The 25445-nt window shown below is 37.5% G+C and overlaps 1 protein-coding gene across 1 annotated transcript in view; it reads right to left on the bottom strand.

The window, feature by feature from the left end:
- LRBA (LPS responsive beige-like anchor protein) overlaps positions 1-25445 on the bottom strand; it is a 769624-nt gene that overhangs the window by 58404 nt on the left and 685775 nt on the right. Inside the window, exon 49 of the mRNA XM_049905216.1 lies at positions 23867-24034. Coding sequence (XP_049761173.1) covers positions 23867-24034 — 168 coding nt within the window. The remainder of the gene's footprint in view (positions 1-23866; positions 24035-25445) is intronic.

Here is a 25445-nt window from a genome sequence, read left to right as displayed (position 1 = left end):
CAGCGGAATATTGTCTGATATAGTGCTGGAAGATGAGCCCCCCAGGCTGGAAGGCACTCAAAAGATGACTGGGGAAGAGCTGCCTCCTCAAAGTAGAGTCCACCTTAATGATGTGGATGGAGTAACGCTTTCAGGACCTTCATTTGCTGATGTGGCATGACTCAAAATGGGAAAAAACAGCTGCAAACATCCATTAATAATCGGAACCTGGAATGTACGAAGTATGAATCTAGGAAAATTGGAAATCATCAAAAATGAAATGGAACGCATAAACATTGATATTCTAGGCATTGGTGAGCTGAAATGGACTGGTATTGGCCATTTTGAATCAGACAATCATATGGTCTACTATGCTGGGAATGACAGCTCGAAGAGGAATGGTGTTGCGTTCATCGTCAAAAAGAACATTTCAAGATCTATCCTGAAGTACAACACTGTCAGTGACAGGATAATATCCATATGCCTACAAGGAAGACCAGTTAATGCGACTATTATTCAAATTTATGCACCAACCACTAGGGCCAAAGATGAAGAAATAGAAGATTTTTATCAGCTGCTGTAGTCTGAAATTGATCGAACATGCAAACAAGATGCGTTGATAATTATTGGCGATTGGAATGCGAAAGTTGGAAACAAAGGAGAAGGATCAGTAGTTGGAAAATATGGCCTTGGTGATAGAAACAATGCCAGAGATTGAATGATAGAATTTTGCAAGACCAACGACTTCTTCATTGCAAATACCTTCTTTCACCAACATCAATGGCGACTATACACATGGACCTCTCCAGATGGAACACACAGAAATCAAGTTGACTACATCTGTGGAAAGAGATGATGGAAAAGCTCAATATCATCAGTCAGAACAAGGCCAGGGGCCAACTGTGGAACAGACCATCAATTGCTCATATGCAAGTTCATGCTGAAACTGAAGAAAATCAGAGCAAGTCCACAAGAGCCAAAATATGACCATGAGTATATCCCACCTGAATTTAGAGACCATCTGAAGAACAGATTTGATGCACTGAACACTAGTGACCGAAGACCAGACAAGTTGTGGAATGACATCAAGGACATCATCCATGAAAAAAGCAAGAGGTCACAGAAAAGACAGGAAAGAAAGAAAAGACCAAGATGGATGTCAGAGGAGACTCTGAAACTTGCACTTGAGCATCCAGCAGCTAAAGCAAAAGGAAGAATTGATGAAGTAAAAGAGCTGAACAGAAGATTTCAAAGGGCCTCTCGAGAAGACAAAGTATTATAATGACATGTGCAAAGAGCTGGAGGTGGAAAACCAAAAGGGAAGGACATGCTTAGCATTTCTCAAGCTGAAAGAACTGAAGAAAAAATTCAAGCCTCGAGTTGCAATAGTGAAGGATTCCATGGGGAAAATATTAAACGACGCAGGAAGCATCAAAAGAAGATGAAAGGAACACACAGAGTCATTATATCAAAAAGAAATAGTCGATATTCAACCATTTCAAGAGGTGGCATATGATCAGGAACCGATGGTACTGAAGGAAGAAGTCCAAGCTGCTCAGAAGGCATTGGCGAAAAACAAGGCTCCAGGAATTGATGGAATAGCAATGGAGATGTTTCAACAAACAGATGCAGCGCTGGAGGTGCTCACTCGTCTATGCCAAGAAATATGGAAGACAGCTTCCTGGCCAACTGACTGGAACAGATCCATATTTATGACTATTCCCAAGAAAGGTGATCCAATCAAATGTGGAAATTATAGAACAATATCATTAATATCACGTGCAAGCAAAATTTTGCTGAAGATCATTCAAAAAGGGCTGCAGAAGTATATCAACAGGGAACTGCCAGAAATTCAGGCTGGTTTCAGAAGAGGATGTGGAACCAGGTATATCATTGCTGATGTCAGATGGATCCTGGCTGAAAGCAGAGAATACCAGAAGGATGTTTACCTGTGTTTTACTGACTATGCAAAGGCATTCAACTGTGTGGATCATAACAAACTATGGATAACACTGCAAAGAATGGGAATTCCAGAACATTTAATTGTGCTCATGAGGACCCTTTACATAGATCAAGAGGCAGTTGTTCGGACAGAACAAGGGGATACTGATTGGTTTAAAGTCAGGAAAGGTGTACATCAGGGTTGTATTCTTTCACCATACCTATTCGGTCTGTATGCTAAGCAAATAATACGAGAAGCTGGACTATATGAAGAAGAACGGGGCATCAGGATTGGAGGAAGACTCATTAACAACCTGCGTTATGCAGATGACACAACCTTACTTGCTGAAAGTGAAGAGGATCTGAAGCACTTCCTAATGAAGATCAAAGACCACAGCCTTCACTATGGATTACACCTCAACATAAAGAAAACAAAAATCCTCACAACTGGACCAATGAGTGACAGCATGATAAACGGAGAAAAGACTGAAGTTGTGAAGGATTTCATCTTACTTGGGCCCACAATCAACGGCCATGGAAGCAGCAGTCAAGAAATCAAAAGACGCATTGCATTGGGCAAATCTGCTGCAAAGGAACTCTTCAAAGTGTTGAAGAGCAAAGATGTCACCCTGAAGACTAAGGTGTGCCTGACCCAAGCCATGGTATTTTCAATCCCATCATATGCATGTGAAAGCTGGACAATGAATAAGGAAGACCGAAAAAGAGTTGACGCTTTTGAATTGTGGTGTTGGCGAAGAATATTGAATATACCACGGACTGCCAAAAGAACGAACAAATCTATCTTGGAAGAAGTGTGGCCAGAATGCTCCTTAGAGGCAAGGATGGTGAAACTGCGTCTTACATACTTTGGACATGTTGTCAGGAGGGATCAGTCCCTGGAGAAGGACATCATGCTTGGCAGAGTACAGGGTCAGCAGAAAAGAGGAAGACCCTCAACGAGGTGGATTGACACAGTGGCTGCAACAATGAGCCTAAGCATAACAACGATTGTAAGGCTGGCTGAGGACCGGGCAGTGTTTCATTCTGTTGTGCATAGGGTTGCTATGAGTCGGAACCAACTTGATGGTAGAATTGACTTGCCGGCAATGGGTTTTGGTTAATGGCTAATGACTGCAAGCACCTCTTCATGTGTTTTTTAGCCACCTGAATTCTTCTTTGGTAAAGTGTCTGTTCATATCCTTTGCTCATTTTTTAAGTTGATTGTTTGTCTTTTTGTTGTTAAGCTGTTGAAGTTTGCGACAATTTCTAGAGATTAGTCCCTTGTCACCTATATTGTTGCCAAAAATTTTTTCCCAGTCTGTAGGTTCTTATTCTACTCTTTTGGAGAAGTCTTTTGATGGGCTAAGTATTTTATTTTTAGGAGCTCCCAGTTGTCTAGTTTATCTTCTTCTGTTTGTGCATTTTTAGTTATATCTGATAGTCTATTCATGTCATAACTCAGGGCCCCTGGGTTTGCCCTTATTTTTTTTTATTTCTATGGTCTTTATAGTTTCAGGTTTTACATTTAGGTCTCTGACCCATCTTGAGTTAGTTTTTGTGTATGGTGTGTGGTATAGATCCTGTTTCATTTTTCTGCAAATGGATATTCAGTTTTGCAAGCACCATTTGTTAAAGAGATTATTTCTTCCCCATTTAAAGGATCTCAACCCTTTGTCAAAGATCAACTGTGCATAAACCAAAATCCATTGCCGTCAAGTTGATTCCAACTCATAGCAACCCTATAGGACAGAGTAGAACTGTTTCATAGGGCTTCCAAGGAGTGGCTGGTGGATTTGAACTGCCGAGCTTTTGGCTAGCAGCCGTAGCTCTTAACCACTGTGCCACCAGGGCTCCAACTGTCTATAGGTGAATGGATTTACTTCTGGGTTCTCAATTCTGTTCCATTAATCTATGTGTCTGTTGTTGGACCAGTGCCAGGTTGTTTTGACTACAGCGGCTGAGATCGGGACGTGCAAGGCCTCCTACTTTGTTCTTCAGTAATGCTTTGCTTATCCAGGGCCTCTTTCCTCCTTTCCATATGAAGTTGATTACTTTTTTCAATCTGTTAAAGAATGCTGTTGGAATTTGGATCAGCATTGCATTTTATCTATAGATTGATTTGAGTAGTACTGACATTTTTACAATGTCAAATCTTCCTATCCATGAGCATGGTATGTTTTTTCCATTTATGCAGGTCTCTTTTGGTTTCTTGTCAATGTTTTGTAGTTTTCTTTGTGTAAGTTTTTTACATCTCTGGTAAAATTTATTCCTGAGTAATTTATTGCTTGGGGGGTTACTGTAAATACAACTGTTTTCCCGATTTCCTTTTGAAGTTCTCTTTATTAGTGTAGAGGAATCTGACTGATTTTTGTATATTGATCTTATACCCTGCCACTTTGCTGAATCTTTCTATTAGTTCCAATTGCTTTCTTGTGGCATCTCTGAGATTTCCTATGTATAAGATCATATCACCTAAAAATAGGGATAATTTTACTTCTTCCTTACCATTTTGGATGTCTACTCACCTAATATTCTAATTACTAGTTTAATTTTCGGTTTTATCGATTAGACTATATGTCTCCTTGAGATTAGAGGTTGTCAAGTAATTCTGTGCTTTTAGGGCCTGGCACATAGTAGGTGCTCAATAAATATTTATTAGATGAATATCCATCTATGTCAACTTAATTCAGCAGGGATATAGCTAAGACATATACTATTACAGAACAGCCTAGTATTGAATAAAACATTTTATTAAACATTTCTACTAAAAAGTGTGCTTTATTATTTAATATTATTATTCACCAGTTCCCAATTATTTCTGTAAACAGCCTGTTACTACTTTCTATAATAAAACCTGAATTCAGCAGGCATCATTTCGGATGTTGAAACATATGTATAGTAATTAAAAAAAAAAAAAAAAAAAAAAACCATGCAAATACTTAAGGACATTCCAATAAAACCACATATTTATATTTTATAAACAGCATTCTCAATATTACCTAGAGGATTTATTAGTGGATTGGATTTCCAAATGGAAATATTATGAAGAGATTGTCAACAAGCTGTGTTTTCTATGATAACTATTACCTACTTGTATAATTTTATAGCTATATATAGAAAAAGAGACAGAATATATATAAAGAATATATAGATACACACACTAGTTAGAATGAAAGGAAGAAAGAAACAAAGAGAGAAAAAAGAATATTAAAGCAAAAGAGACTTGGCTTAGTGACAATGTAGTATTTACCATCAATTTAACAAAGACTATTTTAGTCTCTCTGAACTAGGCTTTTTAATTTAACTGAGGAAACAAATGAACTCAGTACAACACTTAGAAACCATGCATAAATGTTGTAAAATTTTAAGATGCAGGGTGGTGGGGTGGTGAAATAACTTAAACATATGGATACAATTAAAATTATGCATTTTTAGTTATATCTGATAGTCTATTCATGTCATAACTCAGGGCCCCTGGGTTTGCCCTTATTTTTTTTTATTTCTATGGTCTTTATAGTTTCAGGTTTTACATTTAGGTCTCTGACAACATATGTATGTGCCTTTTTTAAGCTCACAACTCTGAAATTACATTTTATCTCCTACATATTTACATCTAAATGCACTATATAATTGAACTAGAGGACTAGAAAAAAAATTAAGAATAATTGTACTATTTATTAATCTATTATAATGAAATTAATATATTAATATATTTTTAAAATTAAGTACGAGAAGACTGTCTTAAGACTCTAGTCTACCCTTTTACCAAGAGATGTTTAGAATCCAAACAAGCCTTCATATTTTGGATTTCAAAATCAAGTCACTTCAATATTTAAAGAGTCACATTGAGGCCATCCAGTAATTTCTAATCTGTTACACACCATATCATTACTTGTGCCAGTATTTCATTTTCCCTTCACACATTTGAACTTAAAAGTGGAGAACAAGTTGCTGGATATTTGACAAGTCTCCACCCAAAGCTACTATTTGACCAGCCTCAGTGTCCTTTGGGGCTAATGTTAAAATCTAGCTTTGAAATCAGCAAGTAAAAAGAGTACTTCAGTCAAGTTACTACTTGGGAAAGATTAGTTCAAAGGACCAACAAACCACAACTACCACAGCCTCCAACAGACTGAATCCAGGACAACTAGATGGTGCCCGGCTACCATCACTGACTGCTCTGACAGGGATCACAGTAAAGGGTCCCTGACAGAGCTGGAGAAAAATGTAGAACAAAAATTCTAACTAAAAAAGAAAGACCAGACTTACTGGCCTGACAGAGACTGGAGAGACCCGTTTAACTAACATAAGGGGAAAAAAATTCAGGGTTACTGCTTAGTGGTTAGAGCAATAAATTCACAAACTCTAAAAAACAGCATAATGAACCTAACTGAAATTATTTAAAACTAATCTTTTAAGATCAAAATATAAATATTCAAAATATTCCAGAAATAAAAATAGATATAGAATTCAAACTGTGTAAAGCATAAATGCAAATGTCTTTTAGCTAAAAAAAAAAAAAAAAAAAAAGTAATAGATACACTAGCAACTGTTGTTGTTGTTAGGTGCCATCTAGTTCGTTCCAACTCATAGGAACCCTATGTACAACAGAACAAAATGCTGCAATTCGAATATTTAAAACTCAATTAGAGAAATGTTCAAAATGTAGATCAGAGGCCATTTAATCAGCAAAACATACAAAATAATCCAGATAGAAGAGGAATATGGTAAAGAAACAAATCATGTTGAACAGAAGTGATTCTACATATCTTTGGGCTTACAAAGCCGTAACTTTTTTTTTCTTAATTTCGGGAAATTAGACACGGACAAAAACATCTGAGAATGTAGACAAGAGTAAATTTTTTGTTTTCAAACAGAGATTGAACTATTAATTCCCTTTCTGCAAATTTTCATATGAAAAGAATCAGATAAACAGGGAAAGATTTAGGTACAAAGATGGTTATTATGGCACTCTTTGTAACAGTAAAAACTGGCATGGGGGACTAATTGGCTATCAAAATAGAAAACTGGTTAAATAAACTATGGTAATGGAATACTATGCAGCCATTAAGATGACTGAGTTGAGCTGAATGTATTTGACATGGAAACTAGTCTACGATATACTGGAAACTAGTCTACCATATACTGGAAACTAGTCTAAGGTTGGTGATTGGAACCCAGCCAGGGGCTCCACAGGAGAAAGGCCTGATGATCTGCTTCTGTAAAGACTACAGCCAAGAAAACACTGTGGGCAGTTTTACTCTGTCACATGGGGTTGCTACAAGTTGGAATCTACTAGCTGGCGCCTAACAACAACAACAAACATATATATATGTACTTACATACACCCTGTGAGCACACCTACACACGGGCATGAATAAACACATGTACAGGCTAGGAGAACATTACTACTATCAGCAGTTATTCCTGGTGGGAGAGGACGAGAAGATCTGCAGAATAAAAATTTATACTTTTCCCACTTTTATATTGTTTGACATCTTACAAAAAAATGTTTATTACTTTTAATACAAAGAAAAACAAAAAAGATATTTCCATTTGAAAAAATCTAAAACTAAAAATAAATAAATAAAAATCTGCCAATATATGATATAGCTCTATGATTTAGTATAATTTTAATATTAACATAGTATTCCAAAATATTTTTTTAATCATCTAAGAATAACTCCAGCTGATAAGTTGTCCAAAAACAGTGACACCAGTTGACCTTGCTACAGCATTAATTTTGTTATCTTGAGTTTACTTCCTAACTTATTTCTATGTGACTTCCATGGAGCTATTAGTTTTAGCAATATTTTTACACCATTTAATATTAGCTAAATATTTAGGAAGGTGTATCAATTTTGTAAGTAAAAATATTTTTCTCCAAAAGGCACTGAAGATGCCTCAGGTATCTGGAAGTGTATACATGTCATGATGGTAACCAGCTGTTATCGAGTCAATTCTGACTCATGGTGACCCCATGTGTGTCAGAGTAGAACTGTGCTCCATAGGGTTTTCCATGATTTTTGAGAAGTAGATAGGCAGGCCTTTCTTCTGAGGTGCCTTTGGGTAGACTCCAACTGCCAACCTCTTGGTTAACAGTTGAGTATATTAACAATCTGTACTACCCAGGGACTTCTGTCATGGTGGTATGGAGTGCTTAAAGAGCAAAGAGAAACAGCAGCTCGCTAAATAAAGTAAAACTTATTTAAAACATAAAAATGCAGTGATCAATCATAGGAGGACAAAAATTATGTGGGGAAAGGAGTATTTTACTGACATTATCTACTCAAACCATGTTATGGAAGTTACTAAGGTAAAACATAAAGTAATTACAATTTGTAAAAATACACAGAGATTTTCCCATTAGTGTCTTGTAACTAAGCCCATACATTCCAGGCATATTAATGGAGGCCCAGGCCAGCCTCACTACAGTCTCCAGTCTTATAGCTGTCCATCTACCACAGCATAATCCCCGCTGCCAATCTGAAAGAAACCAGCTAGTCAGAGCAGACACAACCAGCAGAAACAAACGTCACTCAGTAATGTTTGGCGGCACCGTGTTCATGGATAATTTCAAACAGTATCTCTGTCTAGAACATTGATGTGCTCATTCAAAACACCTCCATCTCTGGCTACTGGAAATAAGTAGATAAAGCAGGCTGCCTAGAAAAATAAGTGGAATGCTGCTTCAAAGAGGTTGCCAATGCTAAGAGGCAAATGTAGTGAAAACATGGTGAAAAGTTCTTAAAGACAAAAAACAGAAATATGAAATAACAGGAGAGTTAATTCACTGCATTCAAAAGGTTATTTCTCAGGAGCGGAAAAACATGTTTAAACTATCCCATGGAAAGAAGCAGTCATCTGATCAGTCACTCATTTGTTTGGAATCACTTGGTCTATTTTTCTAAAAATATTTGTGAGCAATTACTGTGTAAAACACAGAAATGAGGTGCAGTGAGGAATTAGATGACACGATACTTGACCTCATGGAACTTAATAGCCTGAAATACAAGGTGTGCGTGTGCAATGCGTGTGCCCACATATACACACATACATATTTCAATTATACAACACTATCAGGGAGAAAAAGAGGTAAGAACAAATTTACTATTCTAACATGGTTTCATTTATTAACATTTAAAAAATATGCATTTGACTCAAGTGTTTCAAATTGCAGAATACAGAATTTCAGTTGCTTCTTTGCACCAATAATGAAAACAAAAAAACAGACCTGCTGCCATTGAGTTGATTCCGACTCACAGGGACCCTATAGGACAGAGTAGAACTGCCCCATAGGGTTTCCAAGGAGCAGCTGGTGAATTTGAACTGCCGACCTTTTGGTCAGCAGCCAAGTTCTTAACCACTGCACTGCCATTCTAAGTAAACTTCCTTATCTTTGTTAGAAATAAAAACAAAGTTGCCATTCTAAGCATTTAGAAATTTTCATACCTGCAAATAATTTTACATGTATCTTTCAAGTCTAAGTAATCTTCTTCACCTTAAACTTTCCAGAGGCTTAAATTGAATTTAAAATTTAGAGAACAAAATTGAGCCCCTTGATTTGGGGTGACTCTATGCACTCCCCATTTAAAAGGAAGATGATACCTGAAGGGAGCAGAGGTTCATGACAGAAGTCATCAGCATAACAGAATGACTCATGGTTCCTTGGGTAGCTGAAATCTAACAAAAACCTAAATCCGTTCCTGCCGAGTCACTCTGACTCACAGTGACCCCAAAGGGTTTCCAAGGAGTGGCTGGTGGATGTGAACTGCCTACCTTTCGGTTAGCAGCTAAACTCTTAACCACTGCACTGCCAGGGCTCCTAGGTAGCTGACAGGGGAAAACAAATAAAAAAATAATACCCTGCTTTATGTCCTTGGATGTATAATTTAGCTACAACTATTTAAGAGAGGAGTCCTGGTGGTGCAATAGTTAAGCACTCAGCTGCTAACCAAAAGGTCAGTGGTTGGAACCCACCAGCCGCTCTGCAGGAGAAAGAGGTGGCAGTCTGCTTCTGTAAAGATTACAGCCTTGGAAATCCTATGGGGCAGTTCTACTCTGTCATGTAGGGTTGCTATGAATCAGAATTGTCTTCACAGCGGAACACAACAATTAACTACAAGGTCTGCAATAGGCATAACAACTAGCAAAATACAAAGATTAGCTTTACTGACAACTTTGATACTCATTTAATTGTTTAAGGGAAACTCTCTGACTATTGTGGTTTTGATATACGAGAAAGTCTGGCATAATGTTATGGTATTTTTTAAATGTAGGTTTTCAATTAAAACTTGACTAATCCTCACCCTTTATTTGGCTGTTCATTGTACAGTTCCTGCCCTGTACTGTGTCAAATATGCCATCTGTGTAACATACTTCTGGCCAGAGATGCTTCAGGATTGTTTCCATAACACTTTGAATTACGGCTGCATGAAATCTTAACTTATTGTATTCAACACTTCTAATTTACTATACTGTTACAACCATTGTAATCATGTGGCCCTACTCTTAAATCCTACTGCAGTCACAACAAAGATTCCTGTCCCACCTGCTTAAAGCAGGCATACAGACCACTCCCCCAACTATTTAACAAATGTTAACAATGCTATAAATACCAATTGTGTTTATACTGTCTGAAAGATTCACTGCAGCCAGGGTTCTGCAGCAGTGTTGGAGCTGAAATAAGCTGTTGACTCCCACCATGAGAGTGACTGAATTCTAAGCCAAAAATGCTTTTCCTTGGATAAGATATCTGATTTGCTACTGCTGTCATGAAACCGGGGTCATGTAAACTTAAACACTGCTGCTGCTTTTGGAAAACAGACCTTCTCAGAGTGATTATGCGCTGCTAACACAGCATTTGGAAGGATAAATTTGGAAGAGGGAAAACCAGCCACTGACACTAAACACAACTTAGGGAGATTTTTCAGGTTTTATTTTCATGTTATGAGACCCATTGTATATAACTCTTTAAACTGGGCAATATCACGGCTCTCCCTCCCCTATCTCCCATCCATGTAAGTAAATACAGCTGAGTTCCATTTTCAAAAGGAAAGTAATAACGTCAGTTATTTTCTGAACTCACATAAACACAAAATAACACTGTATTAACTTGGAAAGGAGAAAATGATGTTTCTAGAAGAAATAGAGTATTTATGGCAAGGTGCAAGGTGAAAAGCACAGACAATACTGTCCCGTTACTGCTGCTCCTCGGCAACATCTAGCGGAAGTACGTCCTTCAGCCTCTGAACCTTCTGCCCTTCCCTCAACAACAGGCGCAGCTCAAGACCCTCCCTTGGGCTCACTGCCAACGGCTGTCCGGACCCTGCTGCCTCTGTGCTTTCCACAAACCCATTATCGAATCCTGTCAGAGACAGCCGAACAGTTGGAAAGGGTTGTTGCGTTACCAAAAAAAAAAAAAAAAAATTTGTAACCAAATATTTGTACCAACCATTTCTAACGGTGGAATTTCAAGCCCAGCACCTTTCAAGTTAAAGGGTACTGGCCAATTAGTTAACAGAGCAAATTTGGGGACAGGGGTCTTCCATCGTTCATATACTTTGCTGTTATATGAATTTTTTAAAGTTAACATGCATTGCTTTGCTAAATAAAATTTTAGAGTCCAGAGCATGGCACAATGGTTAAGAGCTCAGCTCCTTATAAACGCTACGGGGCAGTTCTACTCTGTCCTGTAGGGTCGCTATGAGTTAGAATCGACTCTACTGCAAAGGGTTTGGTTTTTGAATGTATAACTATTTATTTCACACACACACAGAGTAAAGCAGTGAACCCAGAGATCCAGAGTTCACTAATCTTAGGCCATTTTAGAAAATGATGACAAGAACTATAATTACAAGTGATATAGCTAACATTTCATATCAAAGCAGAAATAATCATTCTCATCCTCCTCATATATGAAGGGGAAATGAAGAAAATAAAATCAAAGTGCTAAAAAGTATGAAAAAAAAATACAGCTTTGTGGGTTACATAAAAACAAATTAAGAGATTGAAGCTGTTCTGACTTCTGAGATAAAAGACAACTTGTAAATTCCTTAATCCCTGTCAAAGTTACATGGAAGTTATTATAAAGTCATGACTCTGGCAGCCTTGAATGTTGAAAACGTGACCAAAGACCAGAAAGTAGTCCAAAAGCCCTCTGAATAGCCAATACTGAAGTCATACTACTTGTTCAGATTTTCAAACACACATTTTTCCCCCTCAAAATGGAAAGACACTTGTGGGTTGTTTTCTCCTCTTTCTGATTTTAAAGAGAAACAATCTTCAGTATACAGGAAACTAGCAAATTAAAGAATTCCATGATGTCATCATCTAGAGACCATAAGCATTTTGGTGTCTATAATTCCAGACTTTTCCTTATGCATGTATACACATAGAAAATATGTATTTTATGTTTCTTAATATGATTTGTTATCACTTTAACATGACAAAACATATTTCCACGACAATACATACAGATCTATGGCAATATTTTTGACAATGTAGAGTATTCCACTGTATGGATTTACCAACACTGTTTATTTACCCATTTCTCTATTGCTGGCCATTTATGTTGCCGTTATTTTTCTATTATGAACAACTCCTTTTGTTGTTAGCTGCCATCGAGTTGGCCCGACTCACAGTGACCTCATGCACAACAGGACTGCACCGTTGTGATCCACAGGGTTTTCACTGGCTGATTTTTGGAAGTAGGTTACCAGGCCTTTTTTCCTAGATGTCTTAGTCTGGAAGCTCCATGGAAACCTGTTCAGCATTACAGCAACATGCAAGCCTCCAATGACAGCCTGAAGGTGGCTGTGTATGAGATGCATGAGCTGGGAATCGAATCTCTTGCACGGAAGATGAGAATTCTACCACTGAACTACCACAGCCCTCTATGAACAACTATACAATAGAAACACTTGTTGGCACTCTTGCACAATTATTCTTTTTTGATAAAGTCCTTGGTAAATGACATGAACATTTAAAGATTGCCAGAAAGATTCAACCTATCTTTATTCTCACCTAATGCATGACAGTGTCTCTTTTCTCATACCCTCACCAATACTAGGAATTTCATTTTTTTCCTGAGATAATCTAACAGGCAAAAATGCTGTCACACTTTAAGTCGAATTTCATTGATTACTAAACCTGTTGCTGTCAAGTCAATTTCGAATCACAGTGACCCGAAAGGAGAGATTAGAAATGCCCCACAGGGTTTCCAAGGAGCAGCTGGTGGATTTGAACTGTCGACCTTTGGGCTAGCAGCCGAGCCCTTAACCATTTTAACACCAGGGCTCCATCACTGATTACCGGAGAGGATGAATTACTTTTCATATGTAGTTCGCATTTCATCTTTTGTGAATTATCTATTCCTGTACTGCGTTATGTGTTGTTTTCTTGGATGTACAGAAACTTCAGTTTTTATCTAGCCAAATCTACCAATTTTCTTAATGATTTTGGGTTTTGATGTTAAGCTTACAAAGGCTTTCCCTATTCCAAGATTATAAAACTTTTTACCTGTATTTCCTTCTAAGTTCTGCAGTTACACTTTTTATGTTTATATAATCTTAAAAAAAAAATTTTTTTAATTAATTCGGAGTTTCTTTCACTTTTACGTGTGAGATGGAGTCCGTGGGTAGTACAAACAGTTAACACTCTTGACCTCAGAATAAAGTCCTGGCTGTGTACACTTGAAGTATCAGCCACTGAAGATCCTATGGAGCACAGTTCTACTGCGACACACTCATGGGGTCACCATGACCCGGAACTGACTTGCTGGCAACCGGTTTGGTATTGTGGTTTTAAAGTATGAAACAGGGATCTAAGTTAATTTATATTCTAAACAATCAGCCAGCTGTCCTAATATCACATGTTGAACAAGATATCTTTTTGCTAGTGATTTAAAATACCACCTTTGTCATATATTTACATTCCCATATGTAATATGCCTATTTCTGGAAGCTCTATTCTGTTCCATTGAACTGCTGTTTCCTTTTCTAAAACACACTATCTTTATTACTGTAGTTTTCATATCAATAAAGTAATCAAAACTTATTTACTTCACCTTTAATTTAGTTTTATTAAATCTAATTATTTGGTTTTTCAGGCTATTTCATCTTAGAAACAGTAAAGTGTGGAGCAGAATGAGGGGTGCTCAAAAGGCAGGCACAGGACATAGTAACAAGAAGTGAGAAGTGATACCCGGAGAAGAGAAACAAGAAAAATATAAACAAGAGAACACAATAATTTCATCTCACAGACTTTGGATGTGTGATCAGGAGGGACCAGTCCCTAGAGGAGGACATCGTGCTTGGTGAAGTAGAGGGTCAGCGAAAAAGAGGAAGACCCTCAAGGAGATGGACTGACACAGTGGCTGCAACAATGAGCTCAAACACAACAACGACTGTGAGGATGGCTCAGGACCAGGCGGTGTTTAGTTCTTTTATACATTGGGTCACTATGAGTCGGAACCGGCTTGAGGACACCTAACAACAACAACAACAACGTGTGTGTATATGTGTATTTAAACTTTCGAGTTTTTGCCAACTAAACACCAATAGTGTTTCATAGTTGAGATGTATAAAATACCATTTATATGGGAAGCAACAGGTAAATGTTCTAGATGTGTAAGGATATAGAATTGTTCTAGAAACCATGTCTGTAAATACAATTATACTCTAAATATATTTTTTAAATTATTTAAGGAAAATATTTATGCCAGATCTTTTAGAAAGGAAAATTAATCTGTAAAATAAATATTGAATCCATCATATATTTATTATGCCAATTGGGATTTTTACGAGTTTTTTTCCTAATGAAAAATATTTATTATGCTTACTCATATCCAACCCTAAGTTCAATTATCCTAATTTTTCTCTCTTTTTAAAATTTATTTCCTTGGTTTTTATTTTTTAATGGTTGATAAAGCTATATTTGAAGGAAAAAAAATTGAATGAGCCAAACCAAATACAGCCAAATGATCAGAAAATGACCAATTTTTATATATTTATTCCTTGTCTCTAGAAGAATATATGTAATGCTAGGGAAAACAGAGACATTAAAAATGGTAAAGGCAGAGAGAAGAGTATCAAAATTACCATTCTTTGATAAAGATCAGAGAGAGTACCAAAGAGACAGAGAAATAAAAAGGAGTAAAGAGACTTGTTAGTATAAACAGCTAAAGATAAGAGTATCTTATCTTTAGCTGTTTATGGGGTCACACATATTTGAAAAAAGATTAGCGTATTTGCCTGAAATAATTCTTTTTGGTGTGTGCTATATATTTTTTTATATGTAAATGCAGACATAGTTGTATACTGATAACACAGATGCTTTCTAAAAATTAAAAACAACATAAAAGTTTAACGTGCTGCAGGCTGTTTTTCTCATTACTCTTCTTCCTCTTCTGGTTATTATTTCTTTCGTTTAGTGCTCTTTTTATAGAGAGTTTATTTTTATGATCACTTACCATACCATATGCATTAACCATTCAGAGGTGAAAAAATTCACTCTAGAACAGAAACTTTCCCAAGAGGAATGGAGCTTTTGCCAAGTAGTAGGTGAATGTATGATCTGTATGTAGGCAACTTGCCTCCGCGCATGACTGTGCGAACATACACATGTTCCAAAGTGAAGTAACTGTGCGGTGGTGAACAGAAATAAGAAAAAGGATAGCTAATGAATAGACATAAGTCTAGTCTCCTTTTAATACTAAAAAGATACAAATCTATGGTATCATTATTGTGATTTTGAAGAGAGAATGCTTTAAAATAAGTGGATGTACAAATATACTAATATTAGTGATGTTAAAGTGCCTTCCAAAACCAAACCAAAGCCATTGCCATCGAATTGATCCCAACTCGTGATGACCCTACACAGGACAGAGGAGAGCTGCCCTATAGGAATTCCAAGCTGTAATCTTTATGGAAGCAGACTGCCCCATTTTTCTCCCATGGAGCAGGTGGTTGATTCAAACCACTGACCTTTCACTTAGCAGCCAACACTTAACCACTGCGCTTTAAAGTGCCTTGAAAAAAAAAAAAAGCAAATTTGATGCAGTTGAGTTGATTCTGACTCACAGCAACCCTACAGGACACAACAGAACTGCCCCATAGAGTTTCCAAAGAGCGTCTGGTGGATTTGAACTGCCGACCTTTTGGTTAGCAGCCATAGCTCTTAACCACTGTACCACCAGGGTTTCCTAACGCACCTCAGAGGTATAGAATTCTGAAGAAAAGATAGGTGTGGCCTGGAGGTGGGGCTGGGGAGTAAATTAAGGGATGGCAACTGTGAAAGCTTTACAACTGGCAGGAGGCTTGTGACCAGACTTGAATTGGAAACTGCACTCAGCCTCGGGATTATAGCCATGGACTTGGCCAGGGGTAGGGCAGTGGGAGCTGCCTCCTTCATCTCCTTGTATAGCTTTGCCCCAGTCCTAAAGTTTTGAAGGAGAAAGCGTTTATGAGGAGAAGGAAAGTCCATGATCCTCTCTGCAATCAATGAATCCCCCTATGTTCTTCACAGCACTTATCACTAGCTGAAATTGTTCTTTATTGTTTATTTCTGTGTGTCCTGTTAGTATGTGGGCTCTGTGACTGAACGGAATTTGTCTGTCTTTGCTCATCTGTGTATTTTACCACCTTGAGCAAAACAAGTATTTTCTGAATGGATGAATGAGAGAATGAATTCTCCCAGTATATCAGCCCCTTCCTGCCTTCCTTGATCCAGCCTATATCCACATTTATCATTTCAATCACACCCCCTTAACAATTTCATCAACCACTCTTCCAACTTTAATCATTTTTTTTTTTTAGTACTTTCTACCATAACCCCATGACAAAATCCAACCTCTATATAAAAATGTATCTGTACCTTCTCTGTTTAACTTTTTTTCTGTACCTACTCTCCTGCTGTTGACAACAGAGAAAGACAACATGGAAAGGAAATAATTACTGAGCATCTATTAAGCGCCCACCATTGTGTTAGCTATTTCCAAAAATATCTCATTCTCAGTACAAACCCTCATAAAGACAATCTTGTTGCCTTTTCACCTCATTCATGCATGTTTACTTAGACCAATCCCCACCTAATCTTTTGCAGTCCAGTCTCAGATGGGGCAGTCTTCTTCTCTCCTGTCCTGTGCTCATCTCTATCTGTGCTCTGGATTTTGTACCTTTCCACTTCCTCATACAGCTTGGTAATCTAATAAATGTTCTCTCCTGTATGTTTGACATGTTTCCCTCTTTTTGAGATCTTTGCGATTAACACAGAAACATTCAAATGCCTACTCATTAAAAATATACATACAAATTCCTTAAAGTGACTGCTAATAGGTATAAAACCAAAAACGAAACCCGTTGCCATCAAGTTGATTTTGACTCATAGAGACCCTATATTATGGGGTAGAACTATCCCGTAGGGTTTCCAAGGAACACCTGGTGGATTTGAACTGCTGACCTTTTGGTTAGCAGCCGTAGCTCCTAACCTCTACACCACCAGGGTGCCCCTAATGGGTACAGGGTCTCTTTTAGTGATGAAAATGTTCTACGTTAGATTGTGGTGATGCCTGCACAAGTCTGTGAATCTATTACAAAACCTAACAAATTTTACAATTTGAATGGGTGGATTGTTTGATACGTAGATTATACCTCAATAAAGTGATTAAAAGTTTCTTCCTGATTTTTTCTACTCACTGTCTTTACTTCTTCACGTCCAATCCACAGTACAATCCTCTGCCTTCTAAACTACTTCTTCTAAGATCACCAATGATCTCTTAGAAAAATCCAGTGGGCACTTCTCAGTTCTTACCTGTTCAGTTTTCCTTTCGGTCAGGTTCTAAAACACACATGAGTTCATGTCACCCACCTTCAGTGGTTCCCCACTGCCTTCATAATGCAGTGAAATTATTCTTTATGGCAATAAAGACCCTTCATGAGCTAGCTTCTGTCTATGTCTCCCACCTTATCACCTTTAGTTCACTGTGCATACACCACATGCTCCAGACATGTTCTCTCACCTCTGGACAGGAAGCTCATGCAGTTTCCTCACTGTGGGTATCCACTGCTCACATCTCTACCTGATGTCTCTATTAATCCATAATGGTTAGTTTTATGTGTCAGTCTGGCTAGGCTCTGGCTCCCAGTGTTTTGGCCAAACATCAGAGTAGTTGCTATCGTATAACGTAAACTAATGTAATGTAATCAGTTAAAAGGGGAGTTTCATTAAGTTATGGTCTATCTCCAGACTATAAATAGATATCATGGCAGAACTTGTTCTCTCTCCACTCTGCACTCTTCCCATTGCCTGACCTACGGTTTAGAATGCAAGAAGTCTCCAGCCTACAGCCTCACCTATGGATTTTAGACTTGCCAGCTCTACCATAATCTCATGAGCCAGCAGGATTCTTCAGATGCTTATCCCCAGACCTATGGGTTTTGAACTTACTAGCCCCCAGAATCTCATGAGCCAATCCCTTGAAGTAAATCTCTGTACATATATGTATACGTATATCTCACTGGTTCAATTTCTCTAGAGAACCCTGACTAAGACTTTATCCTTCAATATACAGCTCCGGTCTCTCATTTTCCAGAAAACTTGTCTGGATTCTGTCAGTCTGGGTTTAGTACCTATCCTCTATCCTGTACATACATACAGTATATTTATCTCTATATGGAATTTATAATTGTTTACTTATCCATATTTTCCCTTTAGACTACGAAGGGAAGGGTGAGGGCAGAGACATGCCTTTCAATTCTTTAAACCGTATCACATATTTTGGGTTCAATTTAAGTTTGTTGAAAAAAATGAATAAATTATGACCCACTCTTGTTTTCTGCTTTCTCATTGTCCAACTTCATAATGAACTCTGCATGTGTCCTATAGGAAAGAGTCTCTACTAGCTTCTCCACTGTTAACATTTTATGATTCTTTCTATGACACAATCAGTGGTTCGATATTCCTTTTGCGACTGTTTTTTCTAACACAGGGATTTAACAGTAAACAACACAAGCGAAGGAACTAACACTTGCTGAGTACTTATTATGGGGTAGACACCATGCCAGGTACTTTATATATGCATTATATCTCATCTAATCCTCTATGGGGTGGGTATTATCATACCAATTTTAGATACGAGAAACATAGTCTCAGGGAGATTCAAGTTGCACAGCTGTTAACTAACAGAAAAAAAAAAAAAGGAATCAAATCCACATTTATTTGCTTGCTTGTTTATTATACTGTATTTGAACTGGTTTCTAAGTGGTTCAGTCATAGCCAACAGAAACCAGGGCAGCATAAGCACTGCATTAAAATTAAATCTCTTGCTTGTGAGATTTTGACGGAAGTAGAAAACAGGCAGTGGCACCCTACCATGCACTTTGAATGTGTGTAGCTCTCCACAATTTTGCCAATAACCCAATCTCCCCCATCAGGAAACTTTCAGCAAAACCCAAGAATGAGAGAAGGAACTGAACTACAGGACTAACTGTCTACGTGAACCACGGGCTTCTCCATCAGAAGAACTGGATGGTATTGGGCTACCACTACTGAACACTGTGATCAGGAACACAATAGACGAATCCTGATAAAAACAATCCAGACTTACTGGATCTATTGAGGTTGGAGGAGTCCCTGAGACTATGGCCCTACGTTGCCCTTCAAACCTTGAATTGAAACTATCCCCGAAGTTACCTTTAAACTAAGTAACAGTTTAGCCCAAGGAGTAAAGATTGTCACCCTTAAATACTGCTTTACCTTAAAAAAAAAAATCTGTGTAAGAGCCAACAGCTATTTTAAAACATAGATGAGAAGTTTGCGGGTGAAGTGTGAGGCAGGAGGCTAAGTAAATGGAGGTGAAATGACTAGAACAGAAATAAGAGAATGTTGACACAATGTGAAGAATTTAACCAATGTCACTGATCATTATGTCTAAAAACTATGTATTTTCACAAAATAAAAAAAGAGAGAGACAGAATTAATTTGCTGATGATTATCTATTTGGGGATGCAGGAAAAAAGTCAAAGAAACTTAAAGCAAATTTTAAACAGTCTTTAGCAAATGAGCATCATGCAAAATAAGTATTTAAAAAACTTATTTGAGGTCATAATGTGTTAGGTTAAGTGAAGGAAAAAAAAAGAATTTAACTTACACATGTATTTTACCTACATACATAATACCTCGTGGAGTATGTCAAATTTCAAATAGCCTACCAAGTTAATTTAATATCTGTTCTCCCACTGTCTCATCATATGCCCTGAATTTGGATTCAGAAAACATGGTCAGCACAGATATACATGGCAGTCTTCCATATCTCTGTCCTTCAGTATACAGGCCAATAGTCACATGTGACTGTTTAAATTAACTAAAATTACATATTCAGTTCCTCAGTCACACTACTTATATTTTGAGTGCTCAATAACCACATGTGGCTAGTGACTGCTGTATTAGACAGCTGGAACACAGAGCATTTCCATCACTGTAGAAACTTCTATTAGACTATGCAGTACCAGATTAACCAGTAAACGTCTTTGGTAAATCACTCAAAGGAAATAATTTAGGAAAGATTTTTTAATAGCTTTACTGAGATATAATTCACATATTATACAATTTATCCATGTAACTGGTGTGTGTGAGAGAGAGAGAGGTAGCCAGTGCAGAATAAAACAAGGAGCTGGTCACACTGAGTGTTCTACAGAGGAAACAAACAGCTGATAGAAATGGTCCACTTTTTAACTAGCTGTGTCAGACAGACACAGGTTGAGTGGCAACCTTATTCATGTAAAGGTTGTATAAACTTTAAAGTGAAAGGTGTAACTAGTTATTATCAACCTGGACACACTAAGAGACAAGTTTAAAAAAAAAAAAAAAAAAGGTTCCTACAATGAGCAAAATAAGTATACTTTCATAGCAACTGTAGAATATTAAGGAATTACAAAATTAAAAATATGGAGACTATAGCAATATAAATATATATATGCGGGTATGGTAAGTAAAACAGGATTATAAAATCACATGTAGACTATGATGTCAGACAAATAATAGCTATATGAAGATATGGATAATTACTACAGGGAAATATAAAAAACGAAAGCAGGTGATATATCTGGTTGAAGAATCATGAAAATTTAAAAGAACAAAGTAGTGCTGCTCAAATATTTAAAAAAAAAAGTAAAAGTGTCTATAGTATTTTATTCTAAGAATGAAATCGTTTACTATTCTGTAACACCATTTGCACGTTGATTTAACCTCAGTTTTATATACAGAACTCTATGTGTGTTCTATGCCATCCAGTTAATTGCTGCTCTAAGATAATAAAAGCCTCTTAGAAGGAACATTCTCATAGAACCGAAAAATTGATAGGGCCTTTAAGAGTTCATCTGGTCCATACACCAAAAGCAAAGAAGTTTCCTGAATATAACCCAATGCTTCAAAGGCCAGAGTAGCAGCAGCCGGGGTCTGGGGACCATGGTTTCAGGGAACATCTAGGTCAATTGGCATAACAACAAGTATTAAGAAAACATCTGCATCCCACTTTGGTAAGTGGTGGCTGGGGTGTTAAATGCTAGCAAGCGGCCATCTAAGAAGCATCAATTGGCGTCAACCTACCTAGAGCAAAGGAGAATGAAGAACACCAAAGACACAAAAAATATGAGCCAGGAGACAGAAAGGGCCACATAAATCAGAGACTACATCAGTCTGAGACCAGAAGAACTAGACGGTGCCCGACTACCACCAATGACTGCCCTGAAAGGGAACACAACAGAGAATCCCTGATGGAGCAAGAGAACAGTGGGATGCAGACCTCAGATTCCCGTAAGAAGGTCAGACTTGAATGGTCTGACTGAGACTGAGACCTGGGAGGTCATGGTCCCCAGACCTTCTGTTAGCCCAAGACTGGAACCATTCCCAAAGCCAAGTCTTCAGACAGGGACTGGACTGGACTGGACTATAAGATGAAAATGATACTGGTGAGGAGTGAGCTCCTTGGCTCAAGTAAACACATGAGATTATGTGGGCAGCTCCCATCTGGAGGGGAGACGAGAAGGCAGAGGGGGACAGAAACTGGCTGAATGGACACAGGGAATATAGGGTGGAGAGGAAGAGTGTGCTGTCTCATTAGGGGGAGAGCAACTAGGAGTACATAGTAAGGTGTGTGTAAGTTTTTGTATGAGAGACTGACTTGATTTGTAAACTTTCACTTAAAACACAATTAAAAAAAAAAAAGAGTTCATCTGGTCCAGCTCTCTGCTTCCATGGTTTTTAAAACTGAAAAACAGCAATTAAAAACAAATGTACATGTAGTATTTTTTTTTTTTTTTTTGTACACTAACCTTTATCTAGCACGTAAATCAGGTGGTAATGTGCCAATTTACTTAAAGATGTCCCTATTATATACTTCGAACATGATCAGGTCATAAGTAGAACTATAAAGGAGTACTTGAAGTGCTGGTGAAAAATGACAAAGCTTTTGGTTGTTGTTAGTTATTGCTGAGTTGATGCTGACTCATGGTGACCCCAAGTGTGCCGAGTGGAACTGTGCTTCATAGCGTTTTCAAGGCTGTGGTGTTTTGGGAGCAGATCACCAGGCCTACTTCTGAGGCATCTCTGGGTGGGTTTAAACTGCCAACCTTTGATTAGTAGTCCAGTTTTTAACTACTTGCACCATCCAGGGACTTAGACAAACCTCAGTCATGTTCCCCTTTAAATTATTTTCCCCTTTAAAGTAATATGCAGCCCTGGTGGCAAAGTGGTTAAGAGCTTGGCTGCTATCCAAAAGGTCAGAGTTTGAATTCACCAGCTGCTCCTTCAAAACCCAACGGGACTGTTTTACTCTGTGCTATAGTGTCGCTATGAGTCGGAATCAACTCGACAGCAGTGGGTTTGGTTTTTTTTAGTTTTAAGTGATATACAACTTCTCCTGGGAATCAAACTCCTGGTTTCTTTCAGTTCTTTCCTAAAATTGTATAGATATTCAAGGTTATTTTTATTCAGTTCTATAATCTTTTCACATAAGAGATGTCAGAGTTAAGACTATGCATAATTAAATTAGAAATACAGTGAAATCTGTGACACCTGGAACTTGACAGGACTGCCTAGTTTTTCTGGGTCTTGTAAGTTTTCAGCCTTTGACAGGGTGGAGTCTTACCACTTTTCTTAGTGGAAAACATTTTAGTTTTCCTTCTCTGACAGGTTTCTGGCTTTTGCAGGCTATATACAGGCTTTTTGTTAAAACCATGTTTTGAATGTTTTTCCCTGGAAGATAAATGAAAAAAATGAAATAATTCTCAATGATGTCTTAACACCAAATCTCATGATGTAAATAAGTATTTCAGACTTCATTCCTACTATAAACTTGTATATTGTTATAGACTAAAACCTGCGAAGTAAAGTAAGCAATAGAAAAATGGTAAGACTGCACCCTGTTAAAGGCAGAAAGCATGTGAGACCCAGAAAAACAAGGCAATTCCGTCGAGTACCGGCTCTCACAGGTTTCACTGTATATGTGCTCAAGTATGTATTACATATAAATGTGTGCTTTATCACATTTATAAAGGTTTATGCTCACAGTTGTTAATGAATTAATTTCTATTTTCCTTATTTTTTACATCATGTGAGTAGCTTCCAAAGCTATAGAAATTATAAATATGACTAAAAAAAAAAAAAAAAACCCCACTGCCACAGAGTCAATTTCAACTCAGTGACACTGTAGTGACTAAAAAGGTTTAAACTGAAAAGGCTCTCATTTTAAACTAAGTCAAACATTTTGTTGGAGAGAATCCCTTGGTTAAAGTTCTAGTTAATCACTAGTTGATCATACGATCCTGCTCAAGTCACTTCCCCCATCTGGTTTCAGTTTTTTCATCAGTAAAATGAAAGATGATACCTAGTATCTTTATAGTCTAAAGATACCTGATTTAGAAATTTCTGTCTCAGTCAGATAACTTACCTCTCTCAATACAGGATCAGTTATTGAATTCAAGTTGACAGCTCCTTCGTAGGTCAGGTAATAGAACACATTCAGAGACCGGACAGCCTCTGGTCCTTGCTGTTTGTAGCCAAAAATGAGATCAATCCACTGGTGAAGCTGGCAGGAAACAAATTCACTCTCCAGGGCCTGAAAAGAGAATAGATCATATTATTGTGCTGAATTCTTTTTTAAAAATAGAGAAATTTAAAACAATAAGTAAGCACTAAATTTACTCTAAACAAAGACTTAAAAAAACAAAACCTATTCTGATGCCCTATTTATCACCAAAATCCATTCTTGTTTGCTTATAATTAGAGACTCTAGCACTTGTCACATTGAATTGTAACAGATTGCTTATATTTCAGTATTCGTGCACTGTACTGGAAGTACCATGAGGGCCAGGCCTGGGTCTGCCTTGGTCATATTTGTAACTCGGGGCCTGAGAGGGACTCAATTTATGTGTCAAAGAAAGGAAGCCATGTAATGTAAAGGCTACTTACTATGGGAAAGAAAATGTATTATTCACTTGAAATATTCATAATTGTTCTAGAATTAAAATATTTTGTTTTCTATTGTGACAGCTGTAACCAAATTATTTGGGCATTAATTGAGCTTGTACACCAAGAAATTCAATTTCAGGGTGGAACAGATATTTATAACTGCTGACTTACCATTACAGGTATTAATATTATACTACACCAAATATTTGATGGTTTTAACATAATAATGCTATTATCCAATAAATAATAAATAAGCATAATCAAGTATTCCATGGTAAATCTGGTTACAAGGTCCACTTCCTATCTCTTACTACATTCCCAGTTACTAGCACTGTGCCTAGTAACACAATAAACCAAAAAAAAAAAAAAAAACAGCCCTCAAGTCAATTCCAACTCATTGCAATCCCATAGGGTTCCCAAGGCTGTAAATCTCTACGGAAGCAGACTGTCACAACTTTCTCCCAAGGAGCCATGGGTAAGTACCAATAAATTTTTGCTAAGTTAAATAAAGTTATAAATACTAAAGAGTTTAAAAACTGAAGACATTTTTTTTTTTTTTAAGTATCATACTTATACTAGGCAATGTCATCCATAATTACTACAATATAAAAGTTTAGTATTACGGACCGCTTTACCAGTAAGTAATTCTATTCAAACCACAGATCTCTTAAACGCAAGCTCTGAAGGTTAATTAAAAATATACAAAGTTATATCCAGTGTCATGAACTGAATTGTGTCCCCCCAAAATATGTATCAATGTGGTCAGGCCGTGATTCCCAGTATTATATGGTTGTCCTCCATTTTGTGATTGTAATTTTACGTTAATAGGGATTAGGGTGGAATTGTAACACCCTTACTAAGATCACATCCCTGATCCAATGTAAAGGGAGTTTCCCTGGGGTGTGGCCTACACAACCTTTTATCTCACAAGAGATAAAAGGAAAAGGAAGCGAGGACGGGGGAGGGAGACCTTATACCACCGAGAAAGCAGCACCAGGAGCAGAGCGCCTCCTTTAAACCCTGGGTTCCTGCATGGAGAAGCTCCTAGTCCAGGGGAA

Source organism: Elephas maximus, chromosome 13 (assembly GCF_024166365.1).
Source record: "Elephas maximus indicus isolate mEleMax1 chromosome 13, mEleMax1 primary haplotype, whole genome shotgun sequence".
NCBI lineage: Eukaryota > Metazoa > Chordata > Mammalia > Proboscidea > Elephantidae > Elephas > Elephas maximus.
Note: the sequence above shows the minus strand (reverse complement) of the source record. Positions and strands in the feature narration are given on the sequence as shown.